General features: G+C 43.7%; 2 protein-coding genes and 1 long non-coding RNA gene across 8 annotated transcripts; 1 reads left to right on the plus strand and 2 right to left on the minus strand.

Moving 5' to 3' along the window:
- Positions 1-10,755: 10,755 nt before the first annotated feature.
- On the plus strand, positions 10,756-15,013 carry LOC127305187 (uncharacterized). The gene is made up of 4 exons (XR_007853729.2): positions 10,756-11,184; positions 11,707-11,896; positions 12,046-12,258; positions 12,369-15,013. It is a non-coding gene; the product is annotated as an uncharacterized lncRNA (long non-coding RNA).
- Positions 11,441-14,440, minus strand: LOC127305186 (uncharacterized). 2 transcript variants are annotated; one of them, XM_051335571.2, is made up of 2 exons: positions 13,371-14,440; positions 11,441-13,270 (listed from the first exon to the last, which is right to left on the minus strand). In XM_051335571.2, the coding sequence occupies exons 1-2, from the start codon at positions 14,438-14,440 to the stop codon at positions 11,734-11,736; spliced, it is 2,607 nt and encodes an 868-aa protein (XP_051191531.1). In that variant the 3' UTR covers positions 11,441-11,733. The 2 variants fall into 2 exon arrangements, with proteins under 2 accessions (XP_051191531.1, XP_071677327.1); XM_071821226.1 differs by having other exon boundaries at positions 11,441-13,336.
- Positions 15,014-15,407: 394 nt separating the features above from the next.
- Positions 15,408-20,620, minus strand: LOC127305185 (5'-3' exoribonuclease 3-like). Of its 5 annotated transcripts, none has more exons than XM_051335564.2 (21): positions 20,203-20,620; positions 19,991-20,069; positions 19,843-19,919; positions 19,533-19,724; positions 19,126-19,245; positions 18,894-18,995; positions 18,664-18,822; positions 18,492-18,569; positions 18,305-18,415; positions 18,158-18,226; positions 18,014-18,094; positions 17,846-17,941; positions 17,696-17,782; positions 17,491-17,561; positions 17,098-17,312; positions 16,954-16,994; positions 16,701-16,793; positions 16,448-16,578; positions 16,232-16,339; positions 16,038-16,125; positions 15,408-15,960 (listed from the first exon to the last, which is right to left on the minus strand). In XM_051335564.2, the coding sequence occupies exons 1-21, from the start codon at positions 20,464-20,466 to the stop codon at positions 15,523-15,525; spliced, it is 2,700 nt and encodes an 899-aa protein (XP_051191524.1). In that variant the 5' UTR covers positions 20,467-20,620; the 3' UTR covers positions 15,408-15,522. The 5 variants fall into 5 exon arrangements, with proteins under 5 accessions (XP_051191524.1, XP_051191526.1, XP_051191525.1 ...); XM_051335566.2 differs by having other exon boundaries at positions 16,701-16,775; positions 20,203-20,618; XM_051335565.2 differs by having other exon boundaries at positions 16,050-16,125; positions 20,203-20,614.
- Between the last annotated feature and the right edge of the window lie 549 nt (positions 20,621-21,169).

Below are 21,169 nucleotides of genomic sequence, written 5' to 3' on the forward strand. Positions count from 1 at the left end.
ATGTATTTCTTCATTAATAGGTGCAAAGTATATGATGCAAGAGCTTAAACATGAGCACAACAATTGCCAAGTATCACATTATCCAAGACATTATAGCAATTACTACATGTATCATTTCCCGTTTCCAACCATATAACAATTTAACGAAGAAGATTCAACATTCGCCATGAATATTATGAGTAAAGCCTAAGGACATATTTGTCCATATGCAACAGCGGAGCGTGTCTCTCTCCCACACAATGAATGCTAGGATCCATTTTATTCAAACAAAACAAAAACAAAAACAAACCGACGCTCCAAGCAAAGTGCATAAGATGTGATGGAATAAAAATATAGTTTCACTAGAGGAACCTGATAATGTTGTCGATGAAGAAGGGGATGCCTTGGGCATCCCCAAGCTTAGACGCTTGAGTGTTCTTGAAATATGCAGGGGTGAACCACCGGGGCATCCCCAAGCTTAGAGCTTTCACTCTCCTTGATCATATTGTATCATCTTCCTCTCTTGATCCTTGAAAACTTCCTCCACACCAAACTCAAAACAACTCATTAGAGGGTTAGTGCACAATTAAAATTTACATGTTCAGAGGTGAAATGATCATTCTTAACACTTCTGGACATTGCACAAAGCTACTGAAAGTTAATGGAATCAAAAAATCCATCAAGCATAGCAAAACAGGCAATGCGAAATAAAAGGCAGAATCTGTCAAAACAGAACAGTTCGTAAAGATGAATTTAATTGAGGCACCAGACTTGCTCAAATGAAAATGCTCAAATTGAATGAAAGTTGCGTACATATCTGAGGATCACTCACGTAAATTGGCATAATTTTCTGAGTTACCTACAGATAATTAGGCCCAGATTCGTGACAGCAAAGAATTCTGTTTCTGCGCAGTAATCCAAATCTAGTATGAACCTTACTATCAACGACTTTACTTGGCACAATAATGCACAAAACTAAGATAAGGAGAGGTTGCTACAGTAGTAAAAACTTCCAAGACTCAAATATAAAACAAAGTACTGTAGTAAAAACATGGGTTGTCACCCACAAGCGCTTTTCTTTAACGCCTTTCAGCTAGGCGCAGAAAGTGTATATCAAGTATTATCAAGAGACGAAGTGTCAACATCATAATTTGTTCTAATGATAGAATCAAAAGGTAACTTCATTCTCTTTCTAGGGAAGTGTTCCATACCTTTCTTGAGAGGAAATTGATATTTAATATTACCTTCCTTCATATCAATGATAGCACCAACAGTTCGAAGAAAAGGTCTTCCCAATATAATGGGACAAGATGCATTGCATTCAATATCCAAGACAACAAAATCAACGGGGACAAGGTTATTGTTAACGGTAATGCGAACATTATCAACTCTCCCCAAAGGTTTCTTTGTAGAGTTATCAGCAAGATTAACATCCAAATAACAATTTTTCAATGGTGGCAAGTCAAGCATATTATAGATCTTCCTAAGCATAACGGAAATACTTGCACCAAGATCACATAAAGCATTACAATCAAAGTCATTGACCTTCATCTTAATGATGGGCCCCAACCATCCTCTAGCTTCCTAGGAATAGAAGTTTCGCGATTTAATTTCTCTTCTCTAGCTTTTATGAGAGCATTTGTAATATGTTTCGTGAAAGCCAAATTTATAGCACTAGCATTAGGACTCTTAGCAAGTTTTTGTAAGAAATTTATAACTTCAGAGATGTGGCAATCATCAAAATCCAAACCATTATAATCTAAAGCAATGGGATCATCATCCCCAATGTTGGAAAAAATTTCAGCAGTTTTATCACAGGCAGTTTCAGCAGTTTTAGCAGTTTCAGGTAGTTTTTCGCGCTTTACATTAGAAGTGGAAACATTGCCAACACCAATTCTTTTACCATTATTAGTAGGAGGTGCAGCAACATGTGTAGCATTAGCATTACTAGTGGTGGTAATAGTCCAAACTTTAGCTATATTATCTTCTTTCTCATTTTCTTCTTTCTCCCACCTAGCACGCAATTCAGCCATCAATCTTATATTCTCATTAATTCTAACTTGGACGGCATTTTCTGTAGTAACAATTTTATTATCATGATTTTCATTAGGCATAACTTTCGATTTCAAAAGATCAACATCAGCAGCAAGACTATCGACTTTAGAAGCAAGTATATCAATTTTCCCAAGCTTTTCTTCAACAGATTTGTTAAAAGCAGTTTGTGTACTAATAAATTCTTTAAGCATGGCTTCAAGTCCAGGGGGTGTGTTCCTATTATTGTTGTAAGAATTCCCATGAGAATTACCATAGCTGTTGCCATTATTATAAGGATGGCCTATAGTTGTTACTAGAATTGTTCCGTTAAGCATTGTTGTTGAAATTATTATTTTTAATGAAGTTTACATCAACATGTTCTTCTTGAGCAACCAATGAAGCTAACGGAACATTATTAGGATTAACATTAGTCCTACTATTCACAAGCATAGACATAATAGCATCAATCTTATCACTCAAGGAAGAGGTTTCTTCGACAGAATTTACCTTCTTACCTTGTGGAGCTCTTTCCGTGTGCCATTCAGAGTAATTAATCATCATATTATCAAGAAGATTTGTTGCTTCACCAAGAGTGATGGACATAAAGGTACCTCCAGCAGCTGAATCCAATAGGTTCCGCGAAGAAAAATTCAGTCCTGCATAAAAGGTTTGGATGATCATCCAACTAGTCAGTCCATGGGTTGGGCAATTTTTAACCAAAGATACCATTCTTTCCCATGCTTGTGCAACATGCTCAGTATGCAATTGTTTAAAATTCATTATGCTACTCCTCAAAGATATAATTTTAGCAGGGGGATAATATCTACCAATAAAAGTATCCTTGCATTTAGTCCATGAATCAATACTATTCTTAGGCAGAGATAGCAACCAATCTTTAGCTCTTCCTCTTAATGAGAAAGGAAACAATTTTAATTTTATAATGTCACCATCTACAACCTTATACTTTTGCATTTCACATAATTCAACAAAATTATTGAGATGGGCAGCAGCATCATCAGAACTAACACCAGAAAATTGCTCTCGCATAACAAGATTTAGTAAAGCAGGTTTAATTTCAAAGAATTCCGCTGTAGTAGCAGGTGGAGCAATAGGTGTGCATAAGAAATCATTATTATTTGTGGTTGTGAAGTCACACAACTTAGTATTTTCAGGAGTACCCATTTTAGCAATAGTAAATAAAGCAAACTAGATAAAGTAAATGCAAGTAACTATTTTTTTGTGTTTTTGATATAGCAAACAAGATAGCAAGTAAAGTAAAACTAGCAACTAATTTTTTTGTGTTTTGATTTAGTGCAGCAAACAAAGTAGTAAATAAAATAAAGCAAGACAAAAACAAAGTAAAGAGATTGGAGGTGGAGACTCCCCTTGCAGCGTGTCTTGATCTCCCCGGCAACGGCGCCAGAAATTTAGCTTGACACGCGTACAGCACGCGACCGTTGGGAACCCCAAGTGGAAGGTGTGATGCGTACAGCAGTAAGTTTCTCTCAGTTAGAAACCAAGGTTTATCGAACCAGTAGGAGTCAAGAAGCACGTTGAAGGTTGATGGCGGTGAGATGTAGTGCGACGCAACACCAGGAATTCCGGCGCCAACGTGGAACCTGCACAACACAACCAAAGTACTTTGCCCCAACGAAACAGTGAGGTTGTCAATCTCACCGGCTTGCTGTAACAAAGGATTAGATGTATAGTGTGGATGATGATTGTTTGGAGAAAACAGTAGAACAAGTATTGCAGTAGATTGTATTCGATGTAAAAGAATGGACCGGGGTCCACAGTTCACTAGTGGTGTCTCTCCCATAAGATGAATAGCATGTTGGGTGAACAAATTACAGTTGGGCAATTGACAAATAGAGAGGGCATGACAATGCACATACATGATATGATGGATATTGTGAGATTTAATTGGGCATTACGACAAAGTACATAGACCGCTATCCAGCATGCATCTATGCCTAAAAAGTCCACCTTCAGGTTATCATCCGAACCCCTTCCAGTATTAAGTTGCAAACAACAGACAATTGCATTAAGTATGGTGCGTAATATAATCAATAACTACATCCTCGGACATAGCATCAATGTTTTATCCCTAGTGGCAACAGCACATCCACAACCTTAGGGGTTTCTTTCACTCCCCCAGATTCAATAGAGGCATGAACCCACTATCGAGCATAAATACTCCCTCTTGGAGTTACAAGCATCAACTTGGCCAAAGCATCTACTAGTAACGGAGAGCATGCAAGATCATAAACAACACATACGTAATAGATTGATAATCAACATAACATAGTATTCTCTATCCATCGGATCCCAACAAACACAACATATAGCATTACAGATAGATGATCTTGATCATGTTAGGCAGCTCACAAGACCCGACAATGAAGCATAATGAGGAGAAGACAACCATCTAGCTACTGCTATGGACCCATAGTCCAGGGGTGAACTACTCACTCATCACTCCGGAGGCGACCATGGCGGTGTAGAGTCCTCCGGGAGATGAATCCCCTCTCCGGTAGGGTGCCGGAGGCGATCTCCTGAATCCCCCGAGATGGTATTGGCGGCGGCGGCATCTCTGGAAGGTTTTCCGTATCGTGGCTCTCGGTACTGGGGGTTTCGCGACGAAGACTATATGTATGCGGAAGGGCAGGTCAGGGGGCCACATGGGGGCCCCACACGCTAGGGCCACGCGGGCCCCCCTGGGCCGCGCCGCCCTAGTGTGGCGGCGCCCCGTGGCCCCACTTCGTCTTCCCTTCGGTCTTCTGGAAGCTTCGTGGCAAAATAGGCCCCTGGGCGTTGATTTCGTCCAATTCCGAGAATATTTCCTTACTAGGATTTCTGAAACCAAAAACAGCAGAAAACAGCAACTGGCTCTTCGGCATCTCGTTAATAGGTTAGTGCCGGAAAATGCATAAATATGACATAAAGTATGCATAAAACATGTAGATATCATCAATAATGTGGCATGGAACATAAGAAATTATCGATACGTCGGAGACGTATCAAATCCCTGGTGTTGCGCCGCACTACATCTCGCCGCCATCAACCTTCAACGTGCTTCTTGACTCCTACTGGTTCGATAAACCTTGGTTTCTTACTGAGGGAAAACTTGCCACTGTACGCATCACACCTTCCTCTTGGGGTTCCCAACGGACGCGTGCTGTACGCGTATCAAGCTCTTTTTCTTGCGCCGTTGCCGGGGAGATCAAGACACGCTGCAAGGGGAGTCTCCACATCCCAATCTCTTTACTTTGTTTTTGTCTTGCTTTATTTTATTTACTACTTTGTTTGCTGCACTATAACAAAATACAAAAAAATTAGTTGCTAGTTTTACTTTATTTGCTATCTTGTTTGCTATATCAAAAACACAAAAAAAATTAGTTACTTGCATTTACTTATTTCATCATGTTTCCTTTTAATTTTACTGTAAAAGATATACCGGTGGGACAAGGGTCTATAATTGGAAGAGATAATATAGAAGAATTTTTCACCCATGTTAGTATGCATGAAGATCTTAAGGATATACCTCTTGCAAAAGCTGTCCCTACTTATGAAGATGCCTCTGTTTGTTTGGTACGCATGATGGAAGCTAGATTTATTAGTCTCAACCCCATGATACAACACATGTTTCTTACACTTTCTGATATGGAGAGGGGAGAGAAGAGAGATTTTGTTCTAAATGTCCTAGTGCGAGAATTTGAGGATATAGCCAAAGAAGCTAGAAAAGTTTTTAGTAAGCATGAGAGGCTTGGTATGATCACCGATTTTAAAAGAACACTTGAAAAGATGGATATGGATAGAATTAAGTATACTAATAATGTTAATAATGGTGGGGAGATTAAAGCACCAATACCTTGTAAGCTCCTAGCAATGCATGAAGCTCTAGATGATAATTATGCTTGGCTTGTTCCTGAAAATTTGTTTGATGAGAGTAGCAAGCCCAAGACTAATGAAAAGGGAGCCTCTGAAACTTATGTATCCAAAATACAATGCATGGTTGAGAAAACTCCAAACCCCGCTGTAGATGCATCATCTCTTGATAACACTTGATATACACTTTCTGCGCCTAGCTGAAAGGCGTTAAAGAAAAACGCTTATGGGAGACAACCCATATTTTTACTACTGTACTTTTATTTTATATTTGAGTCTTGGAAGTTGTTACTACTGTAGCAACATCTCCTTATCTTAGTTTTGTGCATTGTTGTGCCAAGTAAAGTCGTTGATAGTAAGGTTCATACTAGATTTGGATTACTGCGGAGAAACAGATTTCTTTGCTGTCACGAATCTGGGCCTACTTCTCTGTAGGTAACTCAGAAAATTATGCCAATTTACGTGATTGATCCTCAGATATGTACGCAACTTTCATTCAATTTGAGCATTTTCATTTGAGCAAGTCTGGTGCCTCTTAGAAATTCATCTTTACGAACTATTCTGTTTTGATAGATTCTGCCTTTTATTTCGCATTGCCTGTTTTGATATGCTTGATGGATTTTTCGATTCCATTAACTTTCAGTAGCTTTGTGCAATGTCCAGAAGTGTTAAGAATGATTATGTCACCTCTGAACATGTAAATTTTAATTGTGCACTAACCCTCTAATGAGTTGTTTTGAATTTGGTGTGGAGGAAGTTTTCAAGGATCAAGAGAGGGAGATGATACAATATGATCAAGGAGAGTGAAAGCTCTAAGCTTGGGGATGCCCCGGTGGTTCACCCCTGCATATTTCAAGAAGACTCAAGCGTCTAAGCTTGGGGATGCCCAAGGCATCCCCTTCTTCATCGACAACATTATCAGGTTCCTCTAGTGAAACTATATTTTTATTCCATCACATCTTATGTACTTTGCTTGGAGCGTCGGTTTGTTTTTGTTTTTGTTTTGTTTGAATAAAATGGATCCTAGCATTCATTTTGTGGGAGAGAGACACGCTCCGCTGTTGCATATGGACAAATATATCCTTAGGCTTTACTCATAGTATTCATGGCGAAGGTTGAATCTACTTCGTTAAATTATTATATGGTTGGAATCGGGAAATGCTACATGTAGTAATTGGTAAAATGTCTTGGATAATGTGATACTTGGCAATTGTTGTGCTCATGTTTAAGCTCTTGCATCATATACCTTGCACCTATTAATGAAGAAATACATAGAGCTTGCTAAAATTTGGTTTGCATAATTGGTCTCTCTAAGGTCTAGATAATTTCTAGTATTGGGTTGAACAACAAGGAAGATGGTGTAGAGTCTTATAATGTTTACAATATGTCTTTTATGTAAGTTTTGCTGCACCGGTTCATCCTTGTGTTTGTTTCAAATAACCTTGCTAGCCTAAGCCTTGTATCGAGAGGGAATACTTCTCATGCATCCAAATCCTTGAGCCAACCACTATGCCATTTGTGTCCACCATACCTACCTACTACATGGTATTTCTCCGCCATTCCAAAGGAAATTGCTTGAGTGCTACCTTTAAACAATTCAAAATTTATCACCTCTGATTTGTGTCAATGTTTTATAGCTCATGAGGAAGTATGTGGTGTTTATCTTTCAATCTTGTTGGGCAACTTTCACCAATGGACTAGTGGCTTCATCCGCTTATCCAATAATTTTGCAAAAAGAGCTGGCAATAGGATTCCCAGTCCCAAATTAATTAACAAAAAAATAGACACTCCTCCATGGTATGTGATTGTTGTACGGCACCCGAAGGATTCGGTTAGCCATGGCTTGAGAAAGCAAAGGTGGGGAGGAGTGTCATCATAATAAAACTAAAATAAAAAGGCACTCCTTCATGGTATGAGATTGTTGGCAGGCACCCGAGGATTCGGTTAGCCATGGTTTGTGAAAGAAAGGTTGGAAGGAGTGCCACCCAAAAATAAAATAAAATGGGAGCCACTCTTTGAAGGTTTGTCTGGCAAGGGGGTTAGAGTACCCACTACCATTCGTTGACAACAACAAACACCTCTCAAAATTTTACTTTTATGCTCTCTATATGTTTTCAAAATCAAAGCTCTAGCACAAATATAGCAATCAATGCTTCCCTCTGCGAAGGGCCTTTCTTTTACTTTTATGTTGAGTCAGTTCACCTATCTCTCTCCATCCCAAGAAGCAAACACTTGTGTGAACTGTGCATTGATTTCTACATACTTGCATATTGCACTTGTTATATTACTTTACATTGACAACTATCCATGAGATATACATGTTACAAGTTGAAAGCAACCGCTGAAACTTAATCTTCCTTTGTGTTGCTTCGATACCTCTACTTTGAATTATTGCTTTATGAGTTAACTCTTATGCAAGACTTATTGATGCTTGTCTTGAAGTACTATTCATGAAAACTTCTAGCTTGTTTAACTCTTGCATTATCATCTCTTATATCAATATAGATACTTGCTTTGAATGATTTGATCTCAGCTCATGTGCTTACAATAGTATGATCAAGGTTATGATGGCATGTCACTCCAGAAATTATCTTTGTTATCGTTTACCTGCTCGGGACGAGCAGAAACTAAGCTTGGGGATGCTGATACGTCTCCGACGTATCGATAATTTCTTATGTTCCATGCCACATTATTGATGATATCTACATGTTTTATGCATACTTTATGTCATATCTATGCATTTTCCGGCACTAACCTATTAACGAGATGCCGAAGAGCCAGTTGTTGTTTTCTGCTATTTTTTGTTTCAGAAATCCTAGTAAGGAAATATTCTCGGAATTGGATGAAATCAACGCCCAGGGGCCTATTTTCACACGAAGCTTCCAAAAGACCGAAGATGATACGAAGTGGGGCCACGAGGTGGCCAGACACCAGGGCGGCGCGGCCTAGCCCTTGGCCGCGCCGACCTAGCGTGTGGGGCCCTCGTGTGGCCCCTTGACCTATCTCCTCTGCCTACTTATAGCTTTCGTCGCGAAACCCCCAGTACCGAGAGCCACGATACGGAAAACCTTCCAGAGACGCCGCCGCCGACAATCCCATCTCGGGGGATTCAGGAGATCGCCTCCGGCACCCTGCCGGAGAGGGGAATCATCTCCCGGAGGACTCTTCACCGCCATGGTCGCCTCCGGGGTGATGAGTGAGTAGTTCACCCCTGGACTATGGGTCCATAGCAGTAGCTAGATGGTCGTCTTCTCCTAATTATGCTTCATTGTCGGGTCTTGTGAGCTGCCTAACATGATCAAGATCATCTATCTGTAATGCTATATGTTGTGTTTGTTGGGATCCGATGGATAGAGAATACTATGTTATGTTGATTATCAATCAATTACCTATGTGTTGTTTATGATCTTGCATGCTCTCCGTTATTAGTAGAGGCTCTGGCCAAGTTTTTACTCTCAACTCCAAGAGGGAGTATTTATGCTCGATAGTGGGTTCATGCCTCCATTAAATCTGGGACAGTGACAGAAAGTTCTAAGGTTGTGGATGTGATGTTGCCACTAGGGATAAAACATTGATGCTATGTCCGAGGATGTAGTTGTTGATTACATTACGCACCATACTTAATGCAATTGTCTGTTGTTTTCAACTTAATACTGGAAGGGGTTCGGATGATAACCTGAAGGTGGACTTTTTAGGCATAGATGCATGCTGGATAGCGGTCTATGTACTTTGTCGTAATGCCCAATTAAATCTCACAATACTCATCATATCATGTATGTGCATTGTCATGCCCTCTTTATTTGTCAATTGCACAACTGTAATTTGTTCACCCAACATGCTATTTATCTTATGGGAGAGACACCTCTAGTGAACTGTGGACCCCGGTCCATTCTTTTACATCGAATACAATCTACTGCAATACTTGTTCTACTGTTTTCTGCAAACAATCATCATCCACACTATACATCTAATCCTTTGTTATAGCAAGCCGGTGAGATTGACAACCTCACTGTTTCGTTGGGGCAAAGTACTTTGGTTGTGTTGTGCAGGTTCCACGTTGGCGCCGGAATCCCTGGTGTTGCGCCGCACTTCATCTCGCCGTCATCAACCTTCAACGTGCTTCTTGGCTCCTACTGGTTCGATAAACCTTGGTTTCTTACTGAGGGAAAACTTGCCGATGCACGCATCATACCTTCCTCTTGGGGTTCCCAACGGACGCGTGCTGTACGCGTATCAGTCGGCGCGCTGCTCGTCGCTCATGGAGGCAAGCCGCACCTCGATCTCCGCGTCTAGGGCGTCGCCTTGCGGCGGCGGCGGGATCAGCATGCCACCCGCGCTTAGCCGCCAACCGCCAGATGCGCGGAAGTCCGGCGGCGCCGGTTAGCCGGCCATGTACAAGAGCCGCCCCTCGCACTGGTGGAGGGACCGCCGCCCGAAGCCGTTGTTCTCCGCGTTGTCGCCAGGGAAAAGATCCGCCATTGGAGCAGAGGTTTTTTCGGCGAGAGAAGAGTGGAGAGAGGGGGGCGGCGGTGGTGAATGCGAGCAGGTGCGGTAGCTCCGCGATAAATAGAGGGGAGCAAAGCGTGAATGCGAGGAGAGAACTTTCCTCGATGATTTCCGCGCTTTTGCTTCCTCCGAACTCTCCGAGCGCGTCCTAGGGGCCGGGTTAACATGGGCTCGCCGGATGGATGAAAGAAAATCCAAGCAAAAACGAGAATCCGGAGATCCGACTAAATCATTTTTCACCGTCCGGATGAAAAAACGGGTCGTGGAACCTTGTCGGGGAGACGGATGGAGGATAGGCACTCATTGGTGGATATCTACAGTGATCGGTATGGGCCTCTGTCACTCATTTGTCATTCCTGAGAAGATATACCGCTCCAGGTAGGACCTACAGAGCCCCGCCGGACGGGAGCCAGGGGCCAAGTCGCCGCTCCTCCTTTTCTCCGGCAATCGCCGGCGACGGCCCGCTCCGATCCGCGTCCGGGAATCGTAGCGCTGCGCCTGGCCTTCCTCTTTCCCGTGTCCCTCGTGTGGAAGATCGCAAGGAGCGAGTGAGGGCGCCGGTTCGAGCAACTGCTTCTGAACCTTAGCACCTGCATTCGCACACCATCCACTCGCCTCGAGCAAATGCTTCCGATCGAGGCAAACCATGATCGAGGAATTTTCACCAGACAAGCTCACGGTGGCGGATGACTGAAAGCAGGAAGCTCCGATCGAGGCGACCTGCAGGTGTTCGGCGAATTTCCCCAGCAGGGAGATTTCCCCGCCGATGGATTCAATGTATGTTCTTAGTTCTCTCTCGACCTTTGGTTACTGTTATGTCGTTACTTCGTATCTACTTTCTTCCCACTTTTGGTGTGGAACATGCCGCCTTAGGATCAGACAATTCTTCAAACTGTACCCAGTGACATTACTGGCATACCATGTTTCAGTAGTAGTAACAAATGCTTCAGTTTCCTGATTACAATTATAACTACAAGTCATGCAGTTTCCGTTGAAGTTCTTATGAGATAGAGACTGCGCATAGAATCAGCAGTACCAGTAACAAATCATCACGTGCCATATTCTTCACTAAATAATAAACACACCTGCCCAAGCAAGTAGCCCTATTACATCACTAAAAAGAGGGAGAGGGGCCATATTCATCACTAAATGATAAACACACCTGCCCAAGCAAGTAGCCCTATTACATCACTAAAAAGAGGGAGAGCTAGAGAAGGATAGAGATTGGGCAGAGCTAGGCCGATTAGAGAGAAAATATCTTAGATCACAGGCTCACAGCTAAGATGAGCTATACTACAGTCTACAGGTGGGCACACAGATGATGAATCACACCGGATGATTTATTTGGCTGTTCTGCCTCTCATGGAGACGACGACTGTTCTGCCTCTCATGGAGACGACGGCTGATCTGCCTCTCAGGGCGACGATGGCGACGATGGGAAAGGAATGATAGTGTCATATGGATTGCAAAGTAGCCCAGCACCGCAAAGGTGAGCGCAGCGACATACATAGATGTCGTCCACGCCCTGCTAGAGCCGGCTGCATAGGCCCCTAGGAGGGCGAACAAATCCAGTATGATCGTCTTGTTCATCACCCTCAGTGACCACTCTTCACATTCTTCTTTCTTCTTGTTCGGCAGCCAGTGCGGTAGCAGCATGATGATGACAACGATGGAAGCAACAAACGAAATGGAGTTGCTGTAGAAGAAGGCAAGGTACCGGCCCCTCATATTGTCATGCATCACCGGATTGCCCGCCTCGTACCCGTTGCCGCTGCTCTGCCACGTCCCACCAGGCGGTTCCAGGCCGGCCTGGTACGCTACGCTCGCCACCAAGATGCCTAGCAGCATCAGGTACTTGCGCCTCACGTGCTTCTTCCTTTCTTCTTCCTCCTCCCTCTGTTCTTCTTCTTCCTTCCTTTCTTCTTCGTCCTTATGGGGCTCCTGTTCTATTGATTGCACAGCTGCTGGATTGCCATTTCTGTTCAGCTCCCTCACCAAAAATACTAGCAGCAGCCCAGCTGAAAAGAAGATGACCACGGCCACCAACACGAAGATGTAGATGGATGTCTTGAGGTGCTGCGTACTTCCGGCGGCATAGGCCCCCATCAAACAAAAGAAGCCCACCGCCGTACAAACAGATAGTGCATTGCTTCGTATGGCTGTCCTGTATAGATTGGGGTTCACCAGGAGGATGATGATGGCGATCGACGACATAAAGCTCACCGAGTTGCAGTAGAAGAAGGCATGGTAGCGGCGTGGGTAGTTGTACAAGAGGACCGGGTCGCCGGCGTGGTGCCTGAGCCCATCGTCCTGGAGTAGGAAGCCGCCTGGAGGGGTGAGGCCAGCTTGGTAGGTGATGGTCGCTGCCAAGATTGCGAAGAGGAGCAACCGTTTGCGCCTCTTCTCAAGCAACCGATCTTCGTTATCATCTTGTTTTTCCTTGTGATCCAGCGTGAAGAAGGCGACATGGATCACCACGTAGACCAATACGGCGCCTGCCAAGGCCATGGCATAGATGGAGTGGTTCACGTCCCGGCAGCTCCCGGCGGCATACGCACCGATGAGGCCAAACAAGTCGAATATCATGGCTGCCTCCAGCACGTGGTGCTTGACCAGAAGCTCCTTCTGGACCAGGATGATGGCCACTAACGAGGCCACGAAGGCAACCGAGTTGCAGTAGAAGAAGACAGTGTACCGCCTAGCATTCGTCGTGACAAGGATCGGGTTGCCGGCCATGTGCCCATTGCTGTTGTCCTGCCAAAGGCCACCCGGCGGGTTCAACCCCGCTGAGTAGGTGATGGTGGCGGCAAGAGTGGCAAGCAGTAGAACAAGAGAGCGAGCCTTGTCCAGAGCCTCCCTAGCACTGCATTCATTTAGTGCAGAGAAAGAAACAGAGTTCAGTTCAGTTGCAGAGAAAGAAAGAAGCAGTCTATGCAAACAAGAGGATATGATGTGCTCAGTACCTGGCATTATTATCAGTCTGCTGATTTCCATCTGCTTGTTTGTCTGTACCGGAACAAGAAGTGTAGGAGAACCCATGGAGTAGGATGAATGCCAGAACAGCGCCAACCAGGCTGACCACGTATACGGTGGTGTCGGTCTTCCTGCAGCCGCCAGCGGCGTAGGCGCCAATGAGGCCGATCAGGGCGACGACGATGCACACATAGAGCACGATAGACCGGGGCGTCTTCTCGTGGAGCTTTCTGTCAATGATGAGCAGCATGGTGATGAGCAGGGACGCCAAGAACGACGTGGTGTTGCAGAGTAAGAACACCATCAGACGCAGGCTGTGGCGGTCCTTGAGGATTGCATCGCCCGGCCAGTGGCTGTCCCCAATGCTGTCCCAGAAGCCGCCTGGCGTGCTCATCCCGGCGCCGTATGTGACGCTCACCGTAAACGTGGCCAGAAGCATCAGTACCTTGCGGAGCCGTTCTTCGGCTTTCATCACCTTCAGGGCCTCGCGCCGGAGGTTGGAGGTGAAGACAGAGTTGCTATCAAGAGACCACCAGTCTCGCAGTTTGAGAGGCACGATGTAGAGGAAGATGGTGGTCACCAAAGCCGCCAAGTAGAGGGTTGACAGCTTGTCTCGGCAGGTGCCAGCGGCGTAAGCGCTAACGAGGCTGACCAGGTCGAGCACCATCACAAGCCGCAGCGGCATGATGTCCTTCAAAACCCAGACGGTGCCCTTCTTCTCCTTCTCCTTGTCGTGCCGGACGGCGAGGATGAGGATGAGGACAATGACCACGAGCGACGCAGCGAACGCCATGGCGTTGCAGTAGAAGAAGACAAGGTAGCGGTGGTAGTGGGTGTGGCGGATGATGGGTTCGCCGGCGAGCTGACCACCGTCATTGAAGCCCTCCTGCCAGACGCCCCCGGGCGGGTTGAAGCCCGCGGCGTACGTCACGGTGGCCACAATGGTGGCCAGCAGGAGGAGGTACTTCCGCAGGCTGTACTCCCACGGCTGCTGCTGCCCTGTCGCCATTGCCGGCGGCGCAGGTGCTGGCTGGCCGATCTCCATCGCCGCCGGCTGCATGCAGGCCCGAAGTTTGCTTGCTTGCTTCCTCTTCCTGGTTATTGTGATTATGGAGAATGACGAATGGCAACAATGGGATAGGTGTAGAGACTAGGTAGATGTGTGATTATAAACGGCTTGACTTGCAGGGAGTCGTCGGGAGGACGGTCCAAGTGGGTCTCTGTAGACTGCAGGAGGCACGGCTGCTGGCCGGGTGCCATATTGCGCATTGCCGACATGCACGGATGCCGGGCTCCACTGATGCCTACTCTTACTCACTCAGCAAGTGTGCTATACCTCTTGTTAATTATTGTGGTACAGAGTTATCCAGTGGCAACGAATTGGGTGAGTTGTGGTGTGTGATTATAGAAAGACCTGACTCGCGGCGAGTCGCCTGTAGGAGTATTCAAAATCTGACAGACTGATATTTTTGTACTGCAACTCCCACGTCTGCGGACTTTTCAGATAGCAGGCTGGTCAAATAAACTACTCCCTCCGATTAAGGGGTTTTAGTTACTTGTTGTTTAAACGAGTGAATAGACATACTAAAATATATTTAAATACATACAATTTAGCGACACGTGTTATGGATTATTTAGCAACCATGTCATAGTGCAGCCTGCAGCCTTTCAAAAAGAAGGCTGATGTTGTGAAGAGCGGCTTTGCGCCTTCACGTTGTGGGAAACGAAAAGTTTGATTCACAATGGAAAGAGCAGCGGGAGTCATAGCTATCGGGAGGCCTCTTCTAGCAAGGGCATGCGCCACAGCGCCAGCATGTTGTCAGCTTTGAGATCTTGTTGCTCTTCTATGAGTACTTCCTCAAACTCTCTCATCGCCCAATGTCTCATGCCTGGAAATTTAGATGTCTACCATATCTTCGAGATTTTTTGAGGGTGATTTCTTTAGTTGCAACTCACCTATAGGCTGTTGCTGTCATATCAGCACGAATCATGAGTCAAATCCAATGGCTACGGAGTTGACCGAGACGTAATAAAAATCAGACGGCTGATTTCAAGCAAATCCTTTAGATAAAGTAGCGATATATAAAGTAGCGATATTTTGAATCGGTGAAGTGATGGGAACAGCAGCTGTACTAGCTTTGATCAATCAGCTGTACGTCGCATGGGGTTGCCGCCTCCTCTCGCCCACAACCCAACCTGCCGCCCCTCCGTCTGCTGCCTCTGCAGCGCCGGCGGCCCGCCTACTCCTCCTGCCCAAGCCAGTCCCGGTCTGGAGACGCACTCACCACCGCTGTCCAACCGAGGGCTCTGCGCCATGTCCACACCCCGCGAACCCCTCCCATAGCCGCCCCCTCTCGCACGCCCGTAGCTGCTGTTGCTCCCGATCTGCTGTGCCTCGGCGACGGCAGCGGTGCCTCCCCTCCCCCTGCCAAGCCACCCTTCTCCACCGGACTTGTGCTCTTCCCTCGGCATCGCCTTCCACTGGCCCAGGGTCTCTGGTCTGTGAGCGACTGTCGGCAGTCTTGGACCCGGGTAGGTGTGCCACAGCGGCCTCTTCCGAATGTCGGCCTCAGTTACTGTCTGCAGGATGACACACATGTTGAAGACATCGACGAATCTCCAATCTATATCAATCAAAATTATGTACCACCACTAACATCAGGATGTACCTTATCAGGTACGATGACACCCTCAAGTAGTCTCGAGATTGGCTTCACTGCCTCAGGGTTGAAGAACATTGCTGATCTGAAACATACGCAAACACGCCATGGAAAAAAGCGACGGCACATGAGCTATATACAGATAGATATCCCAATGCGTGCATGTGATAAACTCGAGAAGAGAAACTTACACCGACATGTCTGGATCGATTGGCCAAATGTAAGAGCAATTAACCTGATCTCTTCTTGACGCGAATGTTTGAAACTCCTCTTCAGGTGAGAACCATCCTCCGATTTCGCTGTAGAAAAAAGCAAAAAAAAAAGTCAGCATCAATTTTGTATTGCTTTGGGAAAAAAAATCAGCATTAGTTCCTAAAGTTCACGCAAGTTCTTTTTACATCAAGCACCTAGTGCATATCGGGAGCCTTTTCTGTGGAGATTCGGATGTTGGCACGAATGCTGCGTGATTGGCCAAACTGTGTGAGCACCTCAGGAAGATCCTCTCTTGCCGGATATTATTCCTTCTCATCTCATCCTCCTGATGTGTAAACAAGGTAAATTATGGATGCTTCTGATGAATTAATTGTGGTTTATGCAACTATAGTTTTAAGGGTGGTGTACGTTGGTATAAGATAATCAGATGGCAAGCGATTGCTTTACCGTGAGTTCTTTCTCTACCGTTTTGGTAGCGGAAAGCAGCAATTCCTTATCCACGAATGGCAACTTCGCAACACCCTGAAGCCACTTATTAGTCTAAAATTGGTGCAATTCATTCATTGAAAGTTAGCGTCAGTCCTTTTTTTTTCCTTATGCCTAGCACCTAAAAGGTGTGAAAAGCCAAGACTTGATCTGTTCAGGTTGAAACTATGAGTTGATTCAGTTTACCTAATGCAATTGTGAATGAATAACTTACTTGCGACAAGAAACGTTTCCCATCTGCATCCATCTCAAACTCTAGTGAAAAAAAAAACAAATTGCATCTATATAAGTACGCCAACAATTAATCTGATGATATGAATAAGAACAATAAACATACTTGATGGATTTACTTACATACCTGATGGATAGAATATTCGTATTGTAGATTCTTCACAGTCTATTAATTTGATGTAACATGCTGGAAGGGCACATGACAAAACATGTTTTTCCGGAGGCAAAATTGCCATGAGCTGATCAAATGGTCTTAGTGGTTTGTCCACGGTGAAGGATACCTTGAATTGAGACAGACATTTGAAATCACATGCCAAAGGAGAATAATAGAATGGGTAGCACCTGCAAGAACGCACAAATTTTACCATTAGATATTTATGTACTGGAGCTGTTAGGCATCACTCACATGTAAATATGAGGAGACATACATCATAGTACTAACTTTGGACCATGAAATTGCAATGTGTAAAGAATTACATTGACAAAAATATTTACAGAATTGATATAGTTTTCTTCATACCAAGTCCATGAAGGAACTTCAGAAAAATAGCATCGAAGCATCCAACATAATCCTTCTAAATACTTCTGCACCTAAATTCCGTATGAGAAAGGTTAATACCACAAAATAAATAATCAAAATGAGGAAGAAAAAGGAAATAAATTTATATTCCCCAGCCAAGTCTCATGCGATTCCATTTGCAGGAAGAAACAAAGAAAATCAGAACCATTTCAGGCTGCAGCCATCCAGCTTCATTAGAAGTTTCGGCACCAGATTTCTCTCTGCAGAACCGTGATTTCCATCCTGGTCTTAGCTGCAATAGATACGTGAGAAATTGCACACAGAATAAATCTGCATAGCAATGTATGCCACTAACCCTGTCTTGTGTGCAGGCTCTTTTTCTAAAAAGGTCGCCCTTATTATGGCAAACAGTTCTCGCAGTTCTCCACAGCTCCCTGGTATTCTTTATGACCTGACAATACGGAATTAGTCAGGACTTTCAAGCATTCTTAATTTGTAGCAGAAATAAGCAGAACTCCCATACATTAGTCCCACTGAAAGTACGAGCACTTCCTTGCTTCAAAAACAGCATGCACGTCGAGTATGAACCATCGGGGCTTTCTTCCTGAGTAGAAGAAAGAACCAATGAGACCACTGCATATATATTTTTTAAATAATTAATCCTTACCAAACTGTCAGAGCTTCTTTCATTCCATTCCGTTTCCGCAGCTTCACGTTGTATCTTGCACAATAAGTGCTGCAGGTAAATCAAGAACAAATCTATGAAAATACTAATTAGCACTAGTGCAGACTACTGATAAGGGTGGTAACATACCTCTCTCAGTTCATATCTTTTCAGTAAAATTTTCTCTTCGCACAAGGACAGTTCATCAAAGAACTTCTCTAATCTTGAGACTTGCAGATACGCACCATGGTTATCTTTGATCTGTTTTTAGTAGCAATAAAATCATGTGAAATTATTTATCATTGATGAAAATAAAAGGAATAAATTCTCCAGGTACTTTGTCTGTGTTGACAATATAGCCCCCCATTTTGTTGAAGGTTGTTTTGTACACTTCAATGAGAAGATCAACTCCAAACTGTAACAGTGAACGTAGATCAGAGAATCAATCGCAACGATGTTCATGTTAGACATACACATATACATACACATATACATACACATATACATACTTCATTTATCTCTAGTGAAGGAATCCGTGGAATGAAATCATTTCCCATGAAGAAACAAATGAAGATAAAGTCATCTATTAGTCTCTCAGTATCTTGTTTGCAATCTGGTGTCTTCATTTCAAGCTCCAAGTACTCTCTCAGAACCCACATGTCCACATACTGAAATAAGACGTCGTTATTTCCATAGTTAACATGAGAACCATTGGTAATATTGTGTCAGTGGAATTAACCTGATACAGTCTCGCAGGTATCATGCTTGAATTACCGACCTCTCTCAAAATTGACATGTGTACTTCGTGAGATGCCAAAGCTAGCATTATCAGATCCGCATCCTGTGATAATTATTCAGATATAACTCCAATAAAAATAAGCAAGATTGAACATCTCAAATATCTAGTTTGATGCTGCAGAAAATTTCAGACAATGAGATAATCAAGTGCATCCTGCAGTTAAAGTACATACATGCCCATACAGACAATGATAAGTGTTCGGATCATAGTTTTCCATGCTCCGTTGTGCGCGAATGAAAGACATGATCTTGTGCTCCGCTTCTCCAGGAACATTTGCATCAGAGAGTATTACCTTCAGAAAAAGATACATTGTGAACTCATCAAGTGGCCAACCTCATGACAAATTCAGCAATCTCACAAACCCCAAAGTACATGCTTTAACAGAGTATGTGGGTGGCATAGTAATCACAGTTCCAGTGTACTAGAGGTATATTTTTGAAAAAATAACAATTAAAGTTGAATTCTTTATGTAACATAAGGGAATAATAGTATATATAGAAACGAAAATATGCTGGCTAAACAGAGGATGAAAATGAACTTCATATACTGCGCTAATGCAAGTGTAAAAAAAGTGCAAACCTTGATGTCTTTCCACTTGGGGTCGGTATTCAACCGTTTACGGATATAGTACTCCAGCAGCACTGATATCTTCTCCATGAATTCTGTCCCTGGCATCTTGACAGTATGATCCTCAAGCTCGTACTTGTCTCGAGGCAGGACCTCTTTCCCTTTGGCTCTGAATATCTCCGTCAAGAGAATTGCTTCAGCCTCCTGATTGATGGAATTAAGCACGCATGCAAGGTGAATTTATTTCTTACTTAAGACATTAATTACGTCACGCGTCCATGCAGAAATTAAAATAATACAGTATATACAATTGAGAGCTCACTGCATCTGTGGCATGCTTGGCAGATTTGAAGTACGCTTGGCGCAGCTTGTTCATCTTGGCCATAGGGGCAACACCATCTGCGTTTGGAACCAAATAATTATAAGTGGACCCTTCTATACTGGCAAGATGGAAAAATGTTTGTACGAACCTACTGCCAAGTAAAGGAGTTTCCTCGGCCTGACCATGAGAAACAAGCGATCCATGTAATCAAAGAACCAATGGTATACCTGTTAAAAAAATATATGCTAGTGAAAAGGGGCTCAAGAACTCACAGGAATAATCGGCAGACACCAGCCAGATGCATACGTGAAGATTAGTTTGTCAAGCACGGGTTGATCAATAATTCAATATGTGTATTACCAATCCGTTATTCATGCGGAAGCATTTATAGATGATCTCATTCATGTCAAGGTAGAGGTTGTCGAAGATGCAGTCATCATCTTCTTCTTCCCCCTCCTTGTCTTCTTCTTCTTCTTCTTCTTCATCCTCTTCACCTCCCTCCCCCTCCTCGTCTTCTTCTTCCTCTTCTTCATCATCATCGTCCTCCTTCCAGGCGGCGATGGTGGGGGTGACAATGTTTGGGTACTTACCGATGAGCCAGCTGAAGAAAGAAGGTATTCCCATGGAAGCTAGTAGAATATTTGCATATGGAGAAATGAGAGAAGAGTGATTGATTTCGTAGTGCTAGCAACTGGCCTAGAAACAGCAACTCGCTGCAGCATCAACGCCCATTGACTTGACTTGATATGGAAGAAGCTAGATAGAAAGATATGAGCAGGTTAAGGCATCGCTTTCTTTCTTTCTTTCTTTTGCTTTCCACGTTGGTTGCTTCTCTTTCCATCATTGCAATAATTGCAATTCTGGTCTCCTCCAATAACCAGTCAATTCAGATATTCGATGAGCAAGTTGTTGTAGTAATAAGTTAAACTAATCTCTAAGAAGACAGCCTAGAACTACTAAATCAAAGCCGCATGCATCCTGGCAGAATTAGTTGCCTGTGAGGACTGACCTACTTCCGTAAGTATCATCGAACAAAAGTAAGTTTAGAAGCGTCGTGGAGTTAAACAAGTTCCTGTCAGTCCGTCAACGTTAAATAAGCAAACTTTCCAAATGAGCTAGTATGCTAAGTGGTAACGATAAAAAACTCATCATTGTTTGTTCCTGGAGCTAGTGCTCATTAAAAATATATCAGCACTTTTTCTATTGGATTTGGAAAGCAACGTATTGTTTACCTTGATACGAATACTACTGCACAATAACTTTGATTAGCCTGTCGACCGTGATCCATTAGAATTTACATGATGAGAGTGGCCATAAAAAGTAATCT

This window comes from Lolium perenne, chromosome 6 (genome assembly GCF_019359855.2).
Source record: "Lolium perenne isolate Kyuss_39 chromosome 6, Kyuss_2.0, whole genome shotgun sequence".
Lineage (NCBI taxonomy): Eukaryota > Viridiplantae > Streptophyta > Magnoliopsida > Poales > Poaceae > Lolium > Lolium perenne.